This window comes from Dipodomys ordii, unplaced genomic scaffold, assembly GCF_000151885.1.
Source record: "Dipodomys ordii isolate 6190 unplaced genomic scaffold, Dord_2.0 Scaffold117, whole genome shotgun sequence".
In the NCBI taxonomy this organism is placed as follows: Eukaryota; Metazoa; Chordata; class Mammalia; order Rodentia; family Heteromyidae; genus Dipodomys; species Dipodomys ordii.
In genome coordinates, this window is record NW_012267333.1 from 1,483,253 (window position 1) to 1,500,105 (window position 16,853).

General features: G+C 43.8%; 1 protein-coding gene across 1 annotated transcript in view; it reads left to right on the top strand.

Annotated features, from left to right (window-relative positions):
• Ddb1 (damage-specific DNA binding protein 1, 127kDa) overlaps nucleotides 1-16,853 on the top strand; it is a 32,214-nt gene that overhangs the window by 207 nt on the left and 15,154 nt on the right. The window contains exons 2-15 of the mRNA XM_013028990.1: nucleotides 1,233-1,381; nucleotides 4,059-4,175; nucleotides 4,486-4,707; nucleotides 6,627-6,741; nucleotides 9,984-10,059; nucleotides 10,156-10,264; nucleotides 12,686-12,864; nucleotides 12,973-13,136; nucleotides 13,214-13,321; nucleotides 13,468-13,675; nucleotides 14,917-15,012; nucleotides 15,105-15,216; nucleotides 16,029-16,152; nucleotides 16,462-16,626. Of these exons, the coding sequence (XP_012884444.1) occupies nucleotides 1,233-1,381; nucleotides 4,059-4,175; nucleotides 4,486-4,707; nucleotides 6,627-6,741; nucleotides 9,984-10,059; nucleotides 10,156-10,264; nucleotides 12,686-12,864; nucleotides 12,973-13,136; nucleotides 13,214-13,321; nucleotides 13,468-13,675; nucleotides 14,917-15,012; nucleotides 15,105-15,216; nucleotides 16,029-16,152; nucleotides 16,462-16,626 (1,944 nt within the window). The remainder of the gene's footprint in view (nucleotides 1-1,232; nucleotides 1,382-4,058; nucleotides 4,176-4,485; nucleotides 4,708-6,626; nucleotides 6,742-9,983; nucleotides 10,060-10,155; nucleotides 10,265-12,685; nucleotides 12,865-12,972; nucleotides 13,137-13,213; nucleotides 13,322-13,467; nucleotides 13,676-14,916; nucleotides 15,013-15,104; nucleotides 15,217-16,028; nucleotides 16,153-16,461; nucleotides 16,627-16,853) is intronic.

Sequence of the window (16,853 nt, forward strand, 5' to 3'; positions counted from 1 at the left end):
ACCCTGTTGGAGGAGGGAGCCTGTGGGAACCGAGGCCTAGGGAGGCCCGCGGCCCCGGGCTAAGGGTGGGGGTGAGCGGGCAGGACCGGGCCCCGGGAATGGAAGGCGCTGGCGGCCGCGGAACTTCTCTCGGCCTCTCCGGACCTCCGAGTTGCTGTTTCACTCAACACGCGCCCTTTGGGCCTAAGAAGCTGCTGTCGAGGGTCTGAGCCCCCTTTCGTCCTCCGAGGTCACTCGGTCTTCGAGGATGAGGCTGGGCCCACGGGGACGGACAGCGAAGTCTGGAGTTGTTTGTGTCTCTAGACTGTCCTCGTGTGGTCAGGCGGGGGGCGGGGGTGGAGCAGGGGGAAGGGCGGCAGTGATGGCGACTTTGAGGATAAAAATTTCCCGTGGGGAATCTAGGGGGCTCGGGAGATGGTGTATTGGTTATATAGTGAGCCCTTTCCTCACTCGCCAAAAGGAGGGAAGTGGAGCACTGTTGAGACCCACCCTTTTGCCTGGGGCTCTGTTGTTTACTTGGAGGGCGCTGAGAGAGAGAGAGAGAGAGAGAGAGAGAGAGAGAGAGAGAGAGTGTTGGGGGGGAGAATTGGTTGACTCTACCCTCTGCTGGATTTGTTTATTGTGTGTGCAACAATCCTCAAGGATATCAAGGTCTCCAGTTGGAGAATATTCATCTTGAACTCTCAAACGTGTAGATTTATATACGCAGATCTCATAGTTGGATGTTTATAATAAAAGATAACTTTAATTCCAGAATACAAGTTCTGAGAGCTGCCAGAGGAGCTACGAGTGGTTTTGGTAGATTGCTTGGGTAGGACAAGGGGTGTGGCAAAAATGCAGAAAGCGTTGGGAATTTTCTTCATCTTACCTATTCTCCATGAAAGTTTTGTGAGGGTTTTAGATGAGAACTCCAGCAGCTTCAATTAGTCTGCCACCCTGATAGGAAAGTTAAATTTAATAGTCATCCGGAGGGTTAAAAGAAATCACTATCCCTTCAAAGGACACACTCTTCTTACATGTACGGCCCAGTTTTCTCATTTTGCAGAGGAAAGCAGTTTTGTTGAATGTGTGAAGTGGGATTCTTAGAGATGCTGGGTTTGACAAGAAGGTGGAGGGAGGTTAGTCAAATATGTGAAATAAGTGAGAATTTTGGTAGTCAGTGATGAGATTATTGAGAAGGACTTGGGAGGCCTTTTCTGCTGCTTCAACAGTTAGAGGATCTGCTCTTTCAGGACATTTTACTTCAGCAGAAGACTTGAATCTGTTGATTGCCAAAAACACAAGATTAGAGATCTATGTGGTCACTGCAGAGGGGCTTCGGCCAGTCAAAGAGGTGGGCATGTATGGGAAGATTGCAGTCATGGAGCTTTTCAGGCCCAAGGTAAGTGTTCCGAGTGGAGACAAGCAGTGAAAGATCTGTGTGAGTTGTAAACTGTTTTCATATATTATAAATGTCAAATTTCAGTGCACATGCTAATTAAACAAGCTTCATAGAAGTAGGACAGATTCATTGGGAAAAGTTTATCAAGTTTGGTTTCTTTAGGAAAGGAGAAGTTAAAGCAGTTTGTAATATGGGTCTATTGCTTAATGATTGAGAGAGTAGGCTGTAAAGTGGAGTGAACCTAGCTTCATTATTAATTCTCACTTTAGGTGTTACTGTAATTGTTGATTTCCCCTCCCCCGTTTGTTTTTTGCTTTTGTTTTTGTTTATTGTTTTGGTGTTGGGGCTTAAGCTTAAGGCTCGGTGCTGTTCTTTAGCTTTCTTTTTTTTTTGGGTCCAGTCGTGGGGCCTGAACTCTGGGCCTGGGCGCTGTCCCTCAGCTCTTCAGCTCAAGGCTAGCGCTCTACCACTTGAGCCACAGCGCCACTTCCGGCTTTTTTCCTTTTTGCTTATGTGGTGCTGGGGAATCGAACCCAGGGCCTCATGCATACAAAGCAAGAGCTCTTACCACTGAGCCACCTTCCCAGCCCTGCTGCTGCTTTTAAAAGTATACATCTACCTATACTAAAGAGGCTAAGGCAGGAGGATCATGAGTTCAAGCTAATTTGAACTACATAGCTAGATCCTGTCCCAAAAATTAAAAAACATATGTGTGGGAGGGTGTGTTTATAGAGAAGGCACACTGGAGTGGGTTGTACATACCCCTGCCTTGTGAAGTCAGGTTGGGCCAGGTGCCCACCATACTTTTTTTTTTGTCGGTCGTGGGGCTTGAACTCTGGGCCTAGGCACTATCCCTGAGCTCTTCAGCTCAAGGCTCTACCATTTGAACCACAGTGCCACTTCTGGTTTTCTGGCAGTTACCTTGAGATAGGAATCTCATGGACTTTCCTTTCCCGGGCTGGCTTTGAACCGTGATCCTCAGATCTCAGCCTCCTGAGTAGCTAGGATTACAGGCGTGAGCCACCAGCGCCCGGCAGTTATACCATTCTTTACTGGCAAAAATACCATTCTTCACTAGCTGATCCAGATCCCAAAGTTGAGAGCACTTGTTTGTAAGCTAACAAGTACCCTCTCTTTGTTGACGGGAATTTGGCAACATCAAATGTTGCTTTCCATGTAAGGCCAGCAGCCTTACATGGTGTCTATTCCACCTTTGACCTTCATATGCATAGAGATACAAGTACAAGCTTATCTCTACCAGTATTGGATGTACAGAAAAATAGTAAAAAATTGAAGGAGGATGCTTCCTAATGAGTCTGCATAATTGTACTGTGAAGGTACAGACAAGGAAATGTCATATTCTGATAAGGGGTCCAACATGAGTTGTTGAGTGAAAAAGTAAGGTGTAGAACAGTCATTATAATAGACTGTTTGTTTGCTATTTGCTTGTAATACAATATTTAGTTCCTTAAATTACTCCCCCAAAACAAAACCCAAAATGGTGGAACAAAATACTTACTATTTATTTAGATGATAGGTTGGAGGTAGAAGTGTTGGGGCTTACTAATTATTTAGATGATGGGTTGGAGGTAGAAGTGTTGGGGCTTGAGATTTCTGTGTGTACTGTTTGTGTGTGTGTGGTTTTTTTTTTTTTTTTTTTTGGGTCCGGTCGTAGGGCCTGAACTCTGGGCCAGGGCGCTGTCCCTCAGCTCTTCAGCTCAAGGCTAGCGCTCTACCACTTGAGCCACAGCGCCACTTCCGGCTTTTTTCTTTTTCCTTATGTAGTGCTAAGGGATTGAACCCAGGGCCTCATGCATGCAAGGCAAGCATTCTACCACTGAGCCACCTTCCCAGCCCCTGTTCTTTAGCTTTTGAGCTCAAGGCTGGGGTGCTACCACTTGAGCCACATCTTTACTTCTGGCTTTTTTGGTAGCTAATTGGAGATAAGAGGCTTGGACTTTCCAGCCAGAGATGGCTTCAAATTGTGATTCTCAGGTCTCAGATTCCTGAGTAGCTAGGATTACAAGTATGAACCACTGGTGCCTGGCTAATATTTCCTGTTTGTGAGTAGGAATAACTGATAAAAACTAATCCTCTGGATAACCTAGAAGATGAAATGATTCAACTACACATGGTCTAGCACATTAACAAGAAGTATTAATATGAGTGAAATTTCAGTCCTTTTTGTAATTGTTTTTATCCACCACATTGCTCCATTATATCTTAACTGAATCTGACCAGAAAACAGTGGGTTCAAGGCTTTGACCAAACCACTCATGTTTTTGAGGTCAGTGTTGAGAAATTGCAGGTTCATTTTAGCTTTCATTGTAATTACCATATTTTTTTTCTTTCAAGTACTTGGAGATTAGTGGGTACATTGCATTCATTTTTCAGAATTTGAATGGAATGATTGAGATTAGCCTGGGATCAACATAGATGAAGACAAGTAAATCCAGCAGAGAGATGGAGAATCATGATAATGAGGACTAGATGTTTTCCAGCTGCAGTTCTGGCCTTTTGTACATACCCTTAGGGTATATACCTAGTACACGCAACCATGTATTTCTCTTTAGGGAGAAATTTGGAAAGTCTTAAAGAGCTTTGCATGCTTAAAGAATGATGTTTAAAGGCTGGACAGGTTGTTCTTGTTTTTGAAAGAACCTCTTTTGATTTCCAGGGGGAGAGCAAGGATCTGCTGTTTATCTTGACAGCTAAGTATAATGCCTGCATCTTGGAGTATAAGCAGAGTGGAGAGAGCATTGATATCATTACACGAGCCCATGGCAATGTCCAGGTGAGGTGTTACTTAAGGCTGATCAGAGTTTTCCAGGTAGGACTATTGTGGTTCAACCAAGAATATTGAAGGGCCAGGGTCTGACAATAATGGTCTGAGCCATTCAGATAGTCCAAGAGGCAAGCGATATACTTATGATTCCATTGTTAGAGCAAAAAAAAGAATGTACTGACAAGTAGGTTTCCTGGCTTGTCATGTAGAGGTTATAGGTTTTACTACTTACAGAATTGGCCTGAGAAAGTGGTGCCACTTGTCCTCTGTTACTGGGTTGAGATTGAGGTTCTTTCCTAATTTGAGTTTTGTTTCTTAGGATCGTATTGGCCGCCCCTCAGAAACTGGCATTATTGGCATCATTGACCCTGAGTGCCGGATGATTGGCCTGCGACTCTATGATGGTCTTTTCAAAGTTATTCCACTGGACCGTGACAATAAAGAGCTCAAGGCATTTAACATCCGCCTGGAGGAATTGCATGTCATCGATGTCAAGTTCTTGTATGGTTGTCAAGCGCCTACCATATGCTTTGTCTACCAGGTACTGGATCTGGAGGAGAGGAGAAAGTATGATTTGGGATGGTGGGAGTGGGTTTTTTCATTTGATGGTGTGGTAGTAGGAATGTGTGTGTCCTAAAATATTTTAAACAACAATTAATCTGGGTCAGATTTTGGCTGCTCTCAAGTGCAGTAGAGGTTATTGTGGAGACAGCAAGCTTGCTTGGATTTGTAGCGGGTTTTAATCCTGAGATTACACTCTGATTGCAGGCCCTGGAGATTTTATATAGGTGACCCAGTTTATACTTTGTCTAAGTCTCTCACTAGCATGCTCTGGGATTATAAACACTTAGCTGTAGAGAAACGATCTAGAACTTGCCTTTACAAGCAAAGAGAAAATGTCTTGGCAATGCTCTGTTTGTTTCTCCTAAAAAGAAGTGAGGCTTGCAATTTGTCTAGCACTCACTTTCTGGTGATTTGCTGGCTCTTGACTTCTATTTTAGTCTGTGCCTGAAGTTTTAGCATTGCTGATCCTGGGCAGCTGTTCTCTGGTCCAAATCTGCTAAGGGTTGGGGTGGGGCTATGTAGCTGAGGACATGCCACTACCTTGGTAGAATCTTCTTTTTTTTTTTTTTAAATTTAATTTTAAGTAGTTGTACAATTGGTAAAATCTTAACAAAAGGTTGGGCAGCGTGCAGTCATCTCCCTTGCACGTGGTTGAATAAATGATGGAAGGAAATAATGGCCCAGTTCTCTGTAGAGTGGTAGAACGTGTGGGCATATAAACACTTCTACACGCTGTGTAAGGTTTTGGAAATCTTTGTATGTTTCTCCAGGTTACCGCAAGTGCTGTAGTCCTGAGGCTGGTTGGAATAAGGGTCATTTGAATGAAATTGTAATTAATTTAGGAGATTAGATCTTGTTAGCTATCAGAGCCGAAAAAAAACTTTGGATTTCTCTCCTTTTATCAGTTTAACTATTAGATCATGAAAACACTGCTATTGGCTAGGCAGGCACTGTCTGTTCCCAGCTTAGGGCTGCTAGTTATGAACATTCTTCATTTCTGTGAGTGTATAATGGAGGCCCAAATCTACCTTCACTTGAACTTTTTGTGAAGATGGGTCTTTCCTCATTGGTGGTGATATCTTTTTATCAGCTTTAAGTGAAGTGACTGTCTTTCAATAAGATGAACATTTAGTTACCTCCCAGGTGAAAGGTACTCAAGCTAAGTGCATCAGGAGCTGTCACAGTGATTGAGATGTGGTCACTGCCCTGAAACACATTGTTGAATTCCTTCCATCATTATGTAGATTCTGATCTGGGCTTTGTTGAAGCCATCTTCCATTCGCTGAATGTAGTCTTCTCCCTGTGCCTGTTCTTTAGCCTCTAAAAGGTGACTTTGGCAGCCCCAGGACTGACGTGAGTCATGGTTCCAAAAAAGGAGGGGAAGAGTCACGATTCAGAAAAAGGAGAGGAAGATGGTGGTGTCAGTGGCAGGACTGAAGGGTTTTGACTACTGTAACAGGAGCGATAAGTTCTCTTCTCCCTACCTTTACCCCTTCAGAATGCTTTTAAGAATTGTGTCCAACAATTTTTAAAAATCTCTAAGATTTAACTTCTCAGTGTGTTTTTCTCTCTAGCTATTTTCAAAGTTCCTTGAGGGTGAGGAACAAACACATGCACACTGTGTTTCTTATAGTGGGTAGTGCAGTGTGACAGATTTATTTTTCTATTTAAACCTTTCTGGTTGGTTGAATTCTTAGAGGCAGTAGATCTCAGATGATGGCAGTCTACTTAGAAATTAATCCCTTGCTCAGCAGGTGACTGTCAGTATCCTGATAGATAAGGAGCAGAAAGATTGACTTGACAGGACAGTCATCCTGGGAGGTGTGGCTTGTCCCTTTCCTGATTCCTTTAGCCTAAGTCATCTTAAGGGCTAACCATCCCACTTTTTCCTTCCAGGACCCTCAGGGGCGGCATGTAAAAACCTATGAGGTGTCTCTTCGAGAAAAGGAATTCAATAAAGGCCCTTGGAAACAGGAAAATGTAGAAGCTGAGGCTTCCATGGTGATTGCAGGTTAGTTGGATTTTAGGGAATTTGCCTCCCTCAGGTCTGAGCCAGTCCCTTTCTTACCATCTCTGCTTTTCCTTTCAGTGCCCAGAGCTTGGTAATGTCAGGCTTGTGCAGTTTTTCTCTCTGTCTCTCTAGAAATGGCTTGCTTTTGCCTTTTCCATTTTTGCCTTAGGATTTCTGTTTTTGCTACTTTTCCCAAAAGCATAATATTGCTTTTATTTGAGGTGCCAGGATCAACTGTAAGACACTGACATGGATTTGTAAAGGGGTGTATGGAGATGAGTGTCATTTTATTATTAGGTATAACATTTAAAAAAACTGAAGGGGGGCAGGGAGAGATGGGAAGGGGAAACAAAGGAGGAGGCAACAATGCTTGATAAGAAATGTACTCATTATCTTGCCCATGTAATTGTAACCCCTCTGTCGGTATTTTAACAATTAAAAAAAAACAAAAACTGAACGGGCTCATTAGAGCTTACCTCATCTGATGACTTTCACAGATGAGGAAACAGGCCAGTAGGACTTGCCCATGCCTACCTGTAAACAGCAAAACCTGGGCTAGCTTCAAGGTCTCATCAGTCCTTTTCTTATACTATTTCCCCTATACTATGCTACCTCCCTTACCCAGTTGAGAAGTTCTAAAGCTCCTAAGAGAAAATTGATTCTTTTAAGTAATATTATTAATAATGGGGAAAATTAAGCTACAGAAAAAGAGTTGAGACATGGAGAAAGAAGCAAAAGCTTGTGGCTCAGCAGTAGAGAGTACCTACCACCAAAAAATAAAAATCCAACATACAAATAAATAAAAGCTGCTGGGCATTGATAGCTCACTCCTATAATCCTAGCTACTTAGGAGGCTGAGATCTGAGAATCATGTTTCAAGGCCAGCCTGGGCAAGAAAGTCTGTGAGACTCTTAACCTCCAGGCAATCAGCAAAAATTCAGAAGTAGAGGTATGGCTCAAGTAGCAGATAATCATTATATGAAAAAGCTAAGTGAGAGTGTGAGACCCTGAGTTCAAGTCCCAGTACCTGCACAAAAAAGAAAAAAGCATAAAATCTTTCATTAGAAAAAGCCAGTTTAGGAGAGAAAATGGGGAGAATGCACATGAAATATTGCCCCATTGTGTGAGTGCCAGTATACCAAAAGAGTGAGAGTTAAAAAAAAATTAACAGGTGTCTGTAGTCCAGCAATTAGGAAGCTGAGGCAGGGGGATCGCTGGAGTTTAGGTTGAGACCAGCCTCAACAATATAGCAAGACCAGTTAGTTGTGTCAGGGTTGTAGATCACTGGTAGAGTACTTGTTTAGCATTCACAAGATCTTGCTTTTCATCTCTAGTACCATTAAACAAAAAATAACAAAACACCTATCTACTGGATTAGTTAATAGCTAGTCTAAAATTTCTTTTTCTTTTTTTGTTGGGGGGGGTCTGGTCGTGGGGCCTGAACTCCGGGCCTGGGTGCTGTCCCTCAGCTCTTCAGCTCAAGGCTAGCGCTCTACCACTTGAGCCACAGCGCCACTTCCGGCTTTTTTTTCTTTTTGCTTATGTGGTGCTGAGGAATCGAACCCAGGGCCTTGAGCATGCAAGGCAAGTGCTCTACCACTGAGCCACCTTCCCAGTGTGTTTTGTGGGGGGTGGGATACCTATCCTAGGGCTTGATATTAGTGCTTAAGCACAGCCCCTGAGCTTTTTTGCTCTAGTTTAGCACTCTATCACTTGAGCCACAGCTCCACATCTGGCTTTTTAGTGGTTAAGTGGAGATAAGAGTCTCATGGACTTTTCTGTTTGGGTTAACTTAAAACTGCGATCCTTAGCTTGCAGCCTCCTGAGTAGCTAGGATTACATATGTGAGCTGCTGGTACTTGCCTCATGTGTAGTGTGTGTGTGTGTGTGTGTAGTGTGTGTAGTGTGTGTGTGTGTGTGTGTGTGTGTGTGTGTGTCATTCCTAGGGCTTGAATTCAGGGCCTGAGCACTCCCTGAGCTTTTGTTCTCAAGACAAGTGCTCTACCACTTGAGCACAGCTCCATTTTCAGATTTTTGTTGGTTAAGTAGAGATAAGAGTCTCGTGGATTTTCTTTCCTGGGCTGGCTTTGTACTACAATCCTCAGATCTCAGCATCCTGAGTAGCTAGGATTACAACATGAGCTACCGACCTCTGGCCTTTGTGTCCTTTTTTTTTTGGTTGGTCATGAGCCTGAACTCTGGGCCTGGGCGCTGTCCATGAGCTTCTTTTTGGTCAACACTAGAACTCTACCACCTGAGCCATAGGGCTACTTCCAGCTTTTTCTGTTTATGTGGTGCTGAGGAATTGAACCCAGGGTTTCATGCACGCTAAGCAAGCACTCTACCATTAAGCCACTTTCCCAGCCTTTAAAATTTTTAAAGTGTTATTGTAAGGGTGATTATATAGAGTTGTTACTGTTTCATAATGAGTTTTAGGTAATGAGTACATTGCTCTTTGGACAATGTTAACCTTCCTTCTCTGCGTACTATTTATTTATTCATTTATTTTGGGTCCGGTCATGGGACCTGAACTCTGGGCCTGGGTGCTGTCCCTCAGCTCTTCAACTCAAGGCTAGTGCTCTACCACTTGAGCCACAGTGCCACTTCCGGCTTTTTTCTTTTTGTTTATGTGGTGCTGAGGAATGGAACCCAGGGCCTCATGCATGCAAGGCAAGCGCTCTACCATTGAGCCACCTTCCTAGCCCCCCCTGTGTACTTTTTTTTTTTTTTTTGGGTCCGGTCGTGGGGCCTGAACTCTGGACTTGGGCGCTGTCTCTCAGCCCTTCAGCTTAAGACTAGCGCTCTTGAGCCACAGCACCACTTTCGGCTTTTTTCTTTTTGCTTATGTGGTGCTGAGGAATCGAACCCAGGACCTCAGGCATGCAAGGCAAGTGCTCCACCACTGAGCCAACTTCTCAGCCCCCCCTGTGTACTTTTTAAAAATAAGATTGAACCCAGAGCCTTCCATATTCTAGTCAAGTTGTCTGCTACATCTCCCATCCAATAGAATTAACGTTTGAGTCATGGAAGTATATTGAAAATCAAAATAACAGTGTAGAATATTAGGTTTAAAGCATTCTTAAAATCTCTAGCTTCTTCAGAGTTTTAAAGCCAGGAAGGGATAGGGAGGGATTTAGCTTAGGACTTGAACTCCAAAGTTCCTGTTTTTCAATGGCATGGATTGCACATGCTTAGTGTTGGTGTCTCAGATGCCTCTTCTTCATCAATGTTCCTTGTTCCAGGCTTATGGCCACTGCGATCTGACCCTAGCCGTGAGACGGATGACACTTTGGTGCTCTCTTTTGTGGGCCAGACCAGGTAAAAATGGATTAGGTGTCAGCTGTAAGTGTGGGGTGAAGGAGAAGGGGTAGAGAAACTGGCCCCAGGCTAACTTAGGCCTTCCTCTTGCTTCAGAGTCCTCATGCTAAATGGAGAGGAAGTGGAGGAAACTGAACTGATGGGTTTTGTTGATGATCAGCAGACTTTCTTCTGTGGAAATGTGGCTCATCAGCAACTTATACAGGTAATGGATGAGAACTAGGCACACTTGACCATTTACTTGAATTTGACCTAGAATGTAGTAGACAGTGCTACTGGATTTTTAAACCAGTCAGTTTTTATGCCACTGAGATTAGAAATTTTAGGGTGAAAAAAAGTTCATTCATAGAGGCCATAACTGAGGTTTGAGCTCAGGGCTTTGTGCTTGCTAGGCATGTGGTGTACCACTGAAGACAGACTTCCACTCCAGGGAAACAAATTAAATTACCCTCTTATAGGTAACAACTCATAACTTTGCAGTTGATTCTTTAACTTTACTTTTTCTCTATAAATATACAAATATATTTATTCACATTTTCTTTTATAACTAGGACTGTTATATGTAAATATATACTGTATTACATAATATAAATTACATATAATACATATATATGTTTTAAAAAATTTGTTTATTTTTTGGTCAGTCATGGAGTTTGAACTCTGGGCCTGGGTGCTCTCCCTCAGCTCTTTAGCCCAAGGCCAACACACTACCACTGGAGCCACAGTGCTACTTCCAGTTTTCTGGTAGTTAATTGGAGATAAGAGTTTCACGGACTTTCCTGCCCAGGCTCGCTTTGAACCACAATCCTCAGATCTCAGCCTCCTGAGTAGCTAGGATTGCAGGCATGAGTCACCAACACCTGGTATTATATATATAAAATTTGGATCTTATTTTCTTTTTTCTTTTTTTTCTCCTTATTGGTCAGTTGTGGAGTTTAAACTCAGGGACTGGATACTGTCCCTGGGCTCTTTTGCTCAAGGCTAGCACTCTCCCGCTTGGAGCCAAGGTACCACTTCCTGTTCTGGTGGTTAATTGGAGATAAGAGTCTTACAGGCTTTCCTGCCTGGGCTAGCTTTGAATGGTGATCCTAGATCTCAGCCTCCTGAGTAGTTAAGAATTATAGGTATGAGCCAACAGTCTTCAGTCTTATTTTCACACTAATTATAATCTTCTGAAGTTTTCCTCCTCAGTATAACATTGATATATGTCCATTTGTAAAAATTTGAAAGTACTAAAGAGCACAAAAAATTAGTCATAAGGCTGTGAGTATTGGCAGCACTTTGTACCTATTAGCTATAATCAGAGCTCTTACTCTGTGACAATCCTTACTTGATATCTTTCTGTGGTGTGTGAGCAGTCTTTGGCTTTTATGATCCACAGAGTTTGATTTCTATGTGTCCTCTCCTCTTCACTCCATAGATCTTTCTAAGTTGGAGTACCTGATGCCCTGCAGTTTTTCTGCATTCCTTTCCTCCTCTGCTATTCTTTGCTCTGAGGCCAGAGCCAAAGTCTTCCCAGTGGTGGGCCAGGCACCAGGATTAATGGGCTTTTCTATCTTTTTCATCCACTGGCCATCTCTTAGCCACCACCTGACAGTGGTAGATTGGTAAAAAGCCAGAGGATAAGTCCTGTTTGTGGGATGAGCCCAGATGCTGAGTTCTTGCTTTGTCAGTGTTATCTGAACATTGTTCTGAGCAGCGGCACCAGGTCACCTCACTGTCATTAAAAAGCTTTCATAACTCAGTCCTGATGAGTAAGGTGAATCAGTAGCAGTGATATGAACTAATTTTTTGTTTTATTTTAGTGATAAACTTTTAGCACATATTTCAGGAATTATGGATGTAACTCAGTGGTTATGTGTGCTTATTATAGCATGCATGAGTCCCTAAGGTTCCAACCTCAGCACCAAAATAAAACATCACAGTTTTGCCACTTTTAGTAAGTACTTAATGGCTTATAGCAAAGAACATAGATCTATTTAAGAGATGTGTTTTTAGGGTTCAGAAAACATGGTAGATTGGTGGTCTTAATACTCTTATTGATAGGTTCCATAAGATACAGTTTGAATTGCCCCACTCAGCCTCAATTAGAAGGAAATAGGAGTTCTGTACAGTCCTTCTCCACTCCCAAAGGTATGGAAGCAGTAAGCTTCAGTAATCTTCATCAGTTAAAAATGATGCTTATTTTAACAATCATGGTAAAAGTATGTAGTTGACTCCTTATTTACATGGATTCCTCATTCATGAATTCAAGTTTGATTGAAGATATTTTGGGGGAAAAATCATGTCTATGCTTTGTACATGTACAGCTCTTTTTCTTGTCATTCTTTTATGTTAATAGTACAAAAATACCTATATAACATTTACATTGTTTTAAGTACTATAAGTAGTAAAGAGAAGACTTATACGGGTAGATTATATATATAAATATATACTGTTTTATATGAGGGCTTGGGCATCCATGGGTTTTGGTCTTTGAGGATCCTGGAGCCAGTTGCCTATAGCTGCTGGGTGCTAACTGTATTGGCAGAAGAGGACTTACGTGGCTTATTAGGGCTCCAGGAGGGCACCTTTCCCTTCCTAGATAGATTCTTGAGGTGCTTGGTAATATCTGCTCTTCCTCTAGATCACATCAGCATCTGTGAGGCTGGTCTCTCAAGAGCCCAAAGCTCTGGTCAGTGAGTGGAAGGAGCCCCAGGGCAAGAATATTAGCGTAGCCTCCTGCAACAGCAGTCAGGTGGTGGTTGCTGTAGGAAGAGCCCTCTACTACCTGCAGATCCATCCCCAGGAGCTACGGCAGATCAGGTGTGTGTGCTTATCTGCCTACTTGTCCTTTCCTGCTCTGGGACTTTTTTGATTGGATTGGATTTTGATTGGACTTCTTCCTCTGCCATATTCTTCCTCCTAATTCAGCCACACAGAGATGGAACATGAAGTGGCCTGCCTAGACATCACTCCATTAGGAGATAGCAATGGTTTATCCCCACTTTGTGCCATTGGCCTCTGGACAGACATCTCAGCCCGTATCTTAAAGCTGCCATCTTTTGAACTGCTGCACAAGGAGATGCTGGGTGGAGGTATGTATCATATGGCATCTGGGGTAGGATCAGAGTCTGAACACGGAACACAAACTTAATGTCTCTCTTGCCCACAGAGATCATTCCTCGTTCCATCCTGATGACCACTTTTGAGAGTAGCCACTACTTACTTTGTGCCTTGGGAGATGGTGCCCTATTCTACTTTGGGCTCAATATTGACACAGGTGAGGAAAGCGTTTAAGTAAGAAGAAGTACTCTTTGAAATAGTATTGAGTTGAGCTGAGTTCTCAGCCTCAGTATGCTGCTTCATAACCCAGCTGTTGGTCTGTTTTTTTTTTCCTTCTTTCTCCTGACACCATTCTTTGTGTAGGCTTGTTGAGTGATCGTAAGAAGGTGACCTTGGGCACGCAGCCCACAGTATTGAGGACTTTCCGTTCTCTCTCTACCACCAACGTGTTTGCTTGCTCTGACCGCCCCACTGTCATCTATAGCAGCAACCACAAGTTGGTCTTCTCCAATGTCAACCTCAAGGAGGTGAACTACATGTGTCCTCTCAACTCAGATGGCTATCCTGACAGGTGAGCCTCCTTTTCTTTTTTTCTTTTTTTTTGGCAGTCGTGGGGCTTGAACTCAGGGCCTGGGTACTGTCTCTGAACTTTTTCACTCAAGGCTAGTGCTCTACTACTTGGAGCCACAGTACCATTTCTGGTTTTCTGGTGGTTAATTGGAGATAAGAATCTTGCCCAGGCTGGCTATGAACAGTGATCCTCAGTTCTCAGCCTCCTGAGTAGCTAGGATTATAGGCATGAGCCACTGGTACCTGGCTTATTTTCATTTTCAGCAAGAGTCACTGATGGTGGGTATCATGGTTTTCAAACCTTCCCCCTGTTTATCCCAGTGTCAAAATCAGTAATTAGCAGCAATGAGAATGTAAGGCAGAGACTCTCAAACCTGACTGCCTACTAGGAATATTGGAAGCTGTTAAAAGAAAAACAACAACAGTATCTGGGGTAGGAGGTGTAGCTCAGTAGCATCAACAGATTGTCGACCAACAGGGTTTTAACTCTTCAGCTGATTTGGATTATTAGTTGAGCTTTAGAATCCCACACTTAGTTGTTATGTGCTCCCCTGAAATGAGGTTCTCAAATGAGGTTCTCAAAATGTGGCTCCAGCCAGCAGCTCCAGCACTGCAGGGGCATGGGGCCAGTGCCCAGCCAATGATTCTCGCTGACTCTGAAGCACCTGGAACAAGAATCACTGTCCTGCTTAGAGCACCAGTCCTTTGATTTTCAATGTCATTGCACATGAGTTTGTGAAGCTGTTAAAAATTTCAGCATAAGCAGTGGCTCACAACTGTAATCTTAGCTAATAAGGAGGCTGAGATCTGAGCATCAGCTCAAAGCTGCCCAGGCAGGAACGTCCACTACATTCATATCTCCAGTTAACCAACAAAGGAAAGTGGGGCTGTTGACATAAGAGGTAGAGTACTAGCCTTAAGCAAAAAAACTCAGGAACAGAGTCAAGTCTTAGGACATAGGCATACATATGCATATGTACACGCGCGCACACACACACAAGCACACACACCACACCTACCTCAGCCTAGGCCTAGCCAGACCATAAGAATATTTTGTGGGGGGAAGAGCCATGTATCTCAAATAGGTCTCCCTAAATTATTTTTAGCAGTCAGTGTGAAGACCCTGCCCTGGAGTAAAAGGTGGTAATTCTGCCTGTTGGGTTTCTTCTCCCCTGTGGAGTGCCTCTGAGAATCCAGTCCTTTCCTCAGTCAACTCACTCTAAGCTGAGACCTTTTTTCCAGCCTGGCACTGGCCAACAATAGCACCCTCACCATTGGCACCATTGATGAGATTCAGAAGCTGCACATTCGAACAGTTCCCCTGTATGAGTCTCCGAGGTGAGTGCCAGGCCAGAGAGCCCAGGGGCAGCTGGTAGAGGGTGCCTGTGACTTATTGTGAGCAATGCTGTCGGCCCAAACTTGTTCTGCAGGAAGATCTGTTATCAGGAGGTGTCCCAGTGCTTCGGGGTCCTCTCCAGCCGCATTGAAGTCCAAGACACGAGTGGAGGCACAACTGCTCTGAGGCCCAGCGCCAGTACCCAGGTGAGGACAGTGGACAAAGAATGGTGGCAGTGGGGGCTGGTGAGCTTTCTTAGATAGGAAAGAGTCCCTACTTTGCAGCCATTTGGACTTAGTTCTGACTACCCATCTTTGCCTCAGAGACAATAGGTGGGTATAGCTGGATTCCAGTAAAGCTTTATTTATAGGAAGCAATTGCCACTTGGTGACCTTGTGAGGTCACCAATTCCTTTTCTCTCATGATCAGTTTGAATATGCTATAGGACATGTGTAATTGGTCACTGTGCATATAATAGGCAGGAACATGGGATTAGAGTCTGACAGCTGATTTTGAGGTTTATTCCTAGTGCTGTGACCTTAGTTGGGCAAGCCTACCTTTGAATTTTTTTGTCTAACTTGAGATTCTAATGATAGTTTAAGCTCAGTGGAGACATGAGCTGTTTATTTTCTTGCTTCTAACTTACGTATTTCTTGTTCCTAATTCATCTGATATAGAAGCTTCTCCCTGAATCCAGGGCAAAAAAAAAAAAAGGTCTTCATGTTTCATGTTGATGGTAGAGTCCATCACTGGATTACATTGCTTGAGTTTCTCTTTAGCCTTGCTTGACTGACAATATCACTGTTTGCATTATCTTTGATGAGGATTAGACTAGACCAGCATGTCAATGCACTCGGAACCTGGCTCCTTACTTTGGTTCTAGTGTATTCTCTGAGACACTCTGTTTTTCAGGCTCTGTTGCTCTGCCAGCCACCAGCCTTCTGGCCAAACTCTCCTCATACCAGCACCTGTTAGGCTTTGGTTAGAGTGATGTACTTACTGTCTTGTCTGTCTGCAGGCTCTGTCCAGTAGTGTCAGTTCCAGCAAGCTGTTCTCCAGCAGCACCGCTCCTCATGAGACCTCCTTTGGAGAAGAGGTGGAGGTGCACAACCTCCTCATCATTGACCAGCATACCTTTGAAGGTGCTCAAGGTCTTTCTGTCCTTTTTGAATGGGGCTGTTCTGAGCTCTGGAATGTTGTAGAGCTTGACAGAGAAGGGTGGGGGGGACACCTGTGAATTGCAGGGAGTCTGGAGTGTTGTGTACGCTCTTCCTTGCATAGGCTGATGGGTGGATGGGATGGGCAGTCAGAAGAGGCAGGGGAAGTGGACAGCTTTTATCCTTTCACTGCCTCACCCATAGGCCTCACCACAGCATGGGATGTGTGGGCTGAAGGGGTGGGGTGGATACAGGAGCAAGGCATAAGTAACTAGTTGTCTTCTCCCCTTCTAGTGCTTCATGCACACCAGTTTCTACAGAACGAATATGCTCTCAGCCTGGTCTCCTGCAAGTTGGGCAAAGACCCCAATACATACTTCATTGTGGGTACAGCTATGGTGTATCCTGAAGAGGCAGAGCCCAAGCAGGGTCGCATTGTGGTCTTCCAGTATTCGGATGGTAAGTCAGTAGTCTTCACTTCTGATGGACACACAGTGATGAAAAGGCAACGCACTAGGGAGAAGGGGGAAGTCTCAGCCTTAATTCCGCATAGAAGAACTTGAATTCATTGCTGTAAAGAGATATTCTGGGGCTGGGAAGGTGGCTCAGTGGTAGAGCACTTGCCTTGCATGCATCAGGCCCTGGGTTCCATTCCTCAGCACCACATAAGCAAAAAGAAAAAAGCC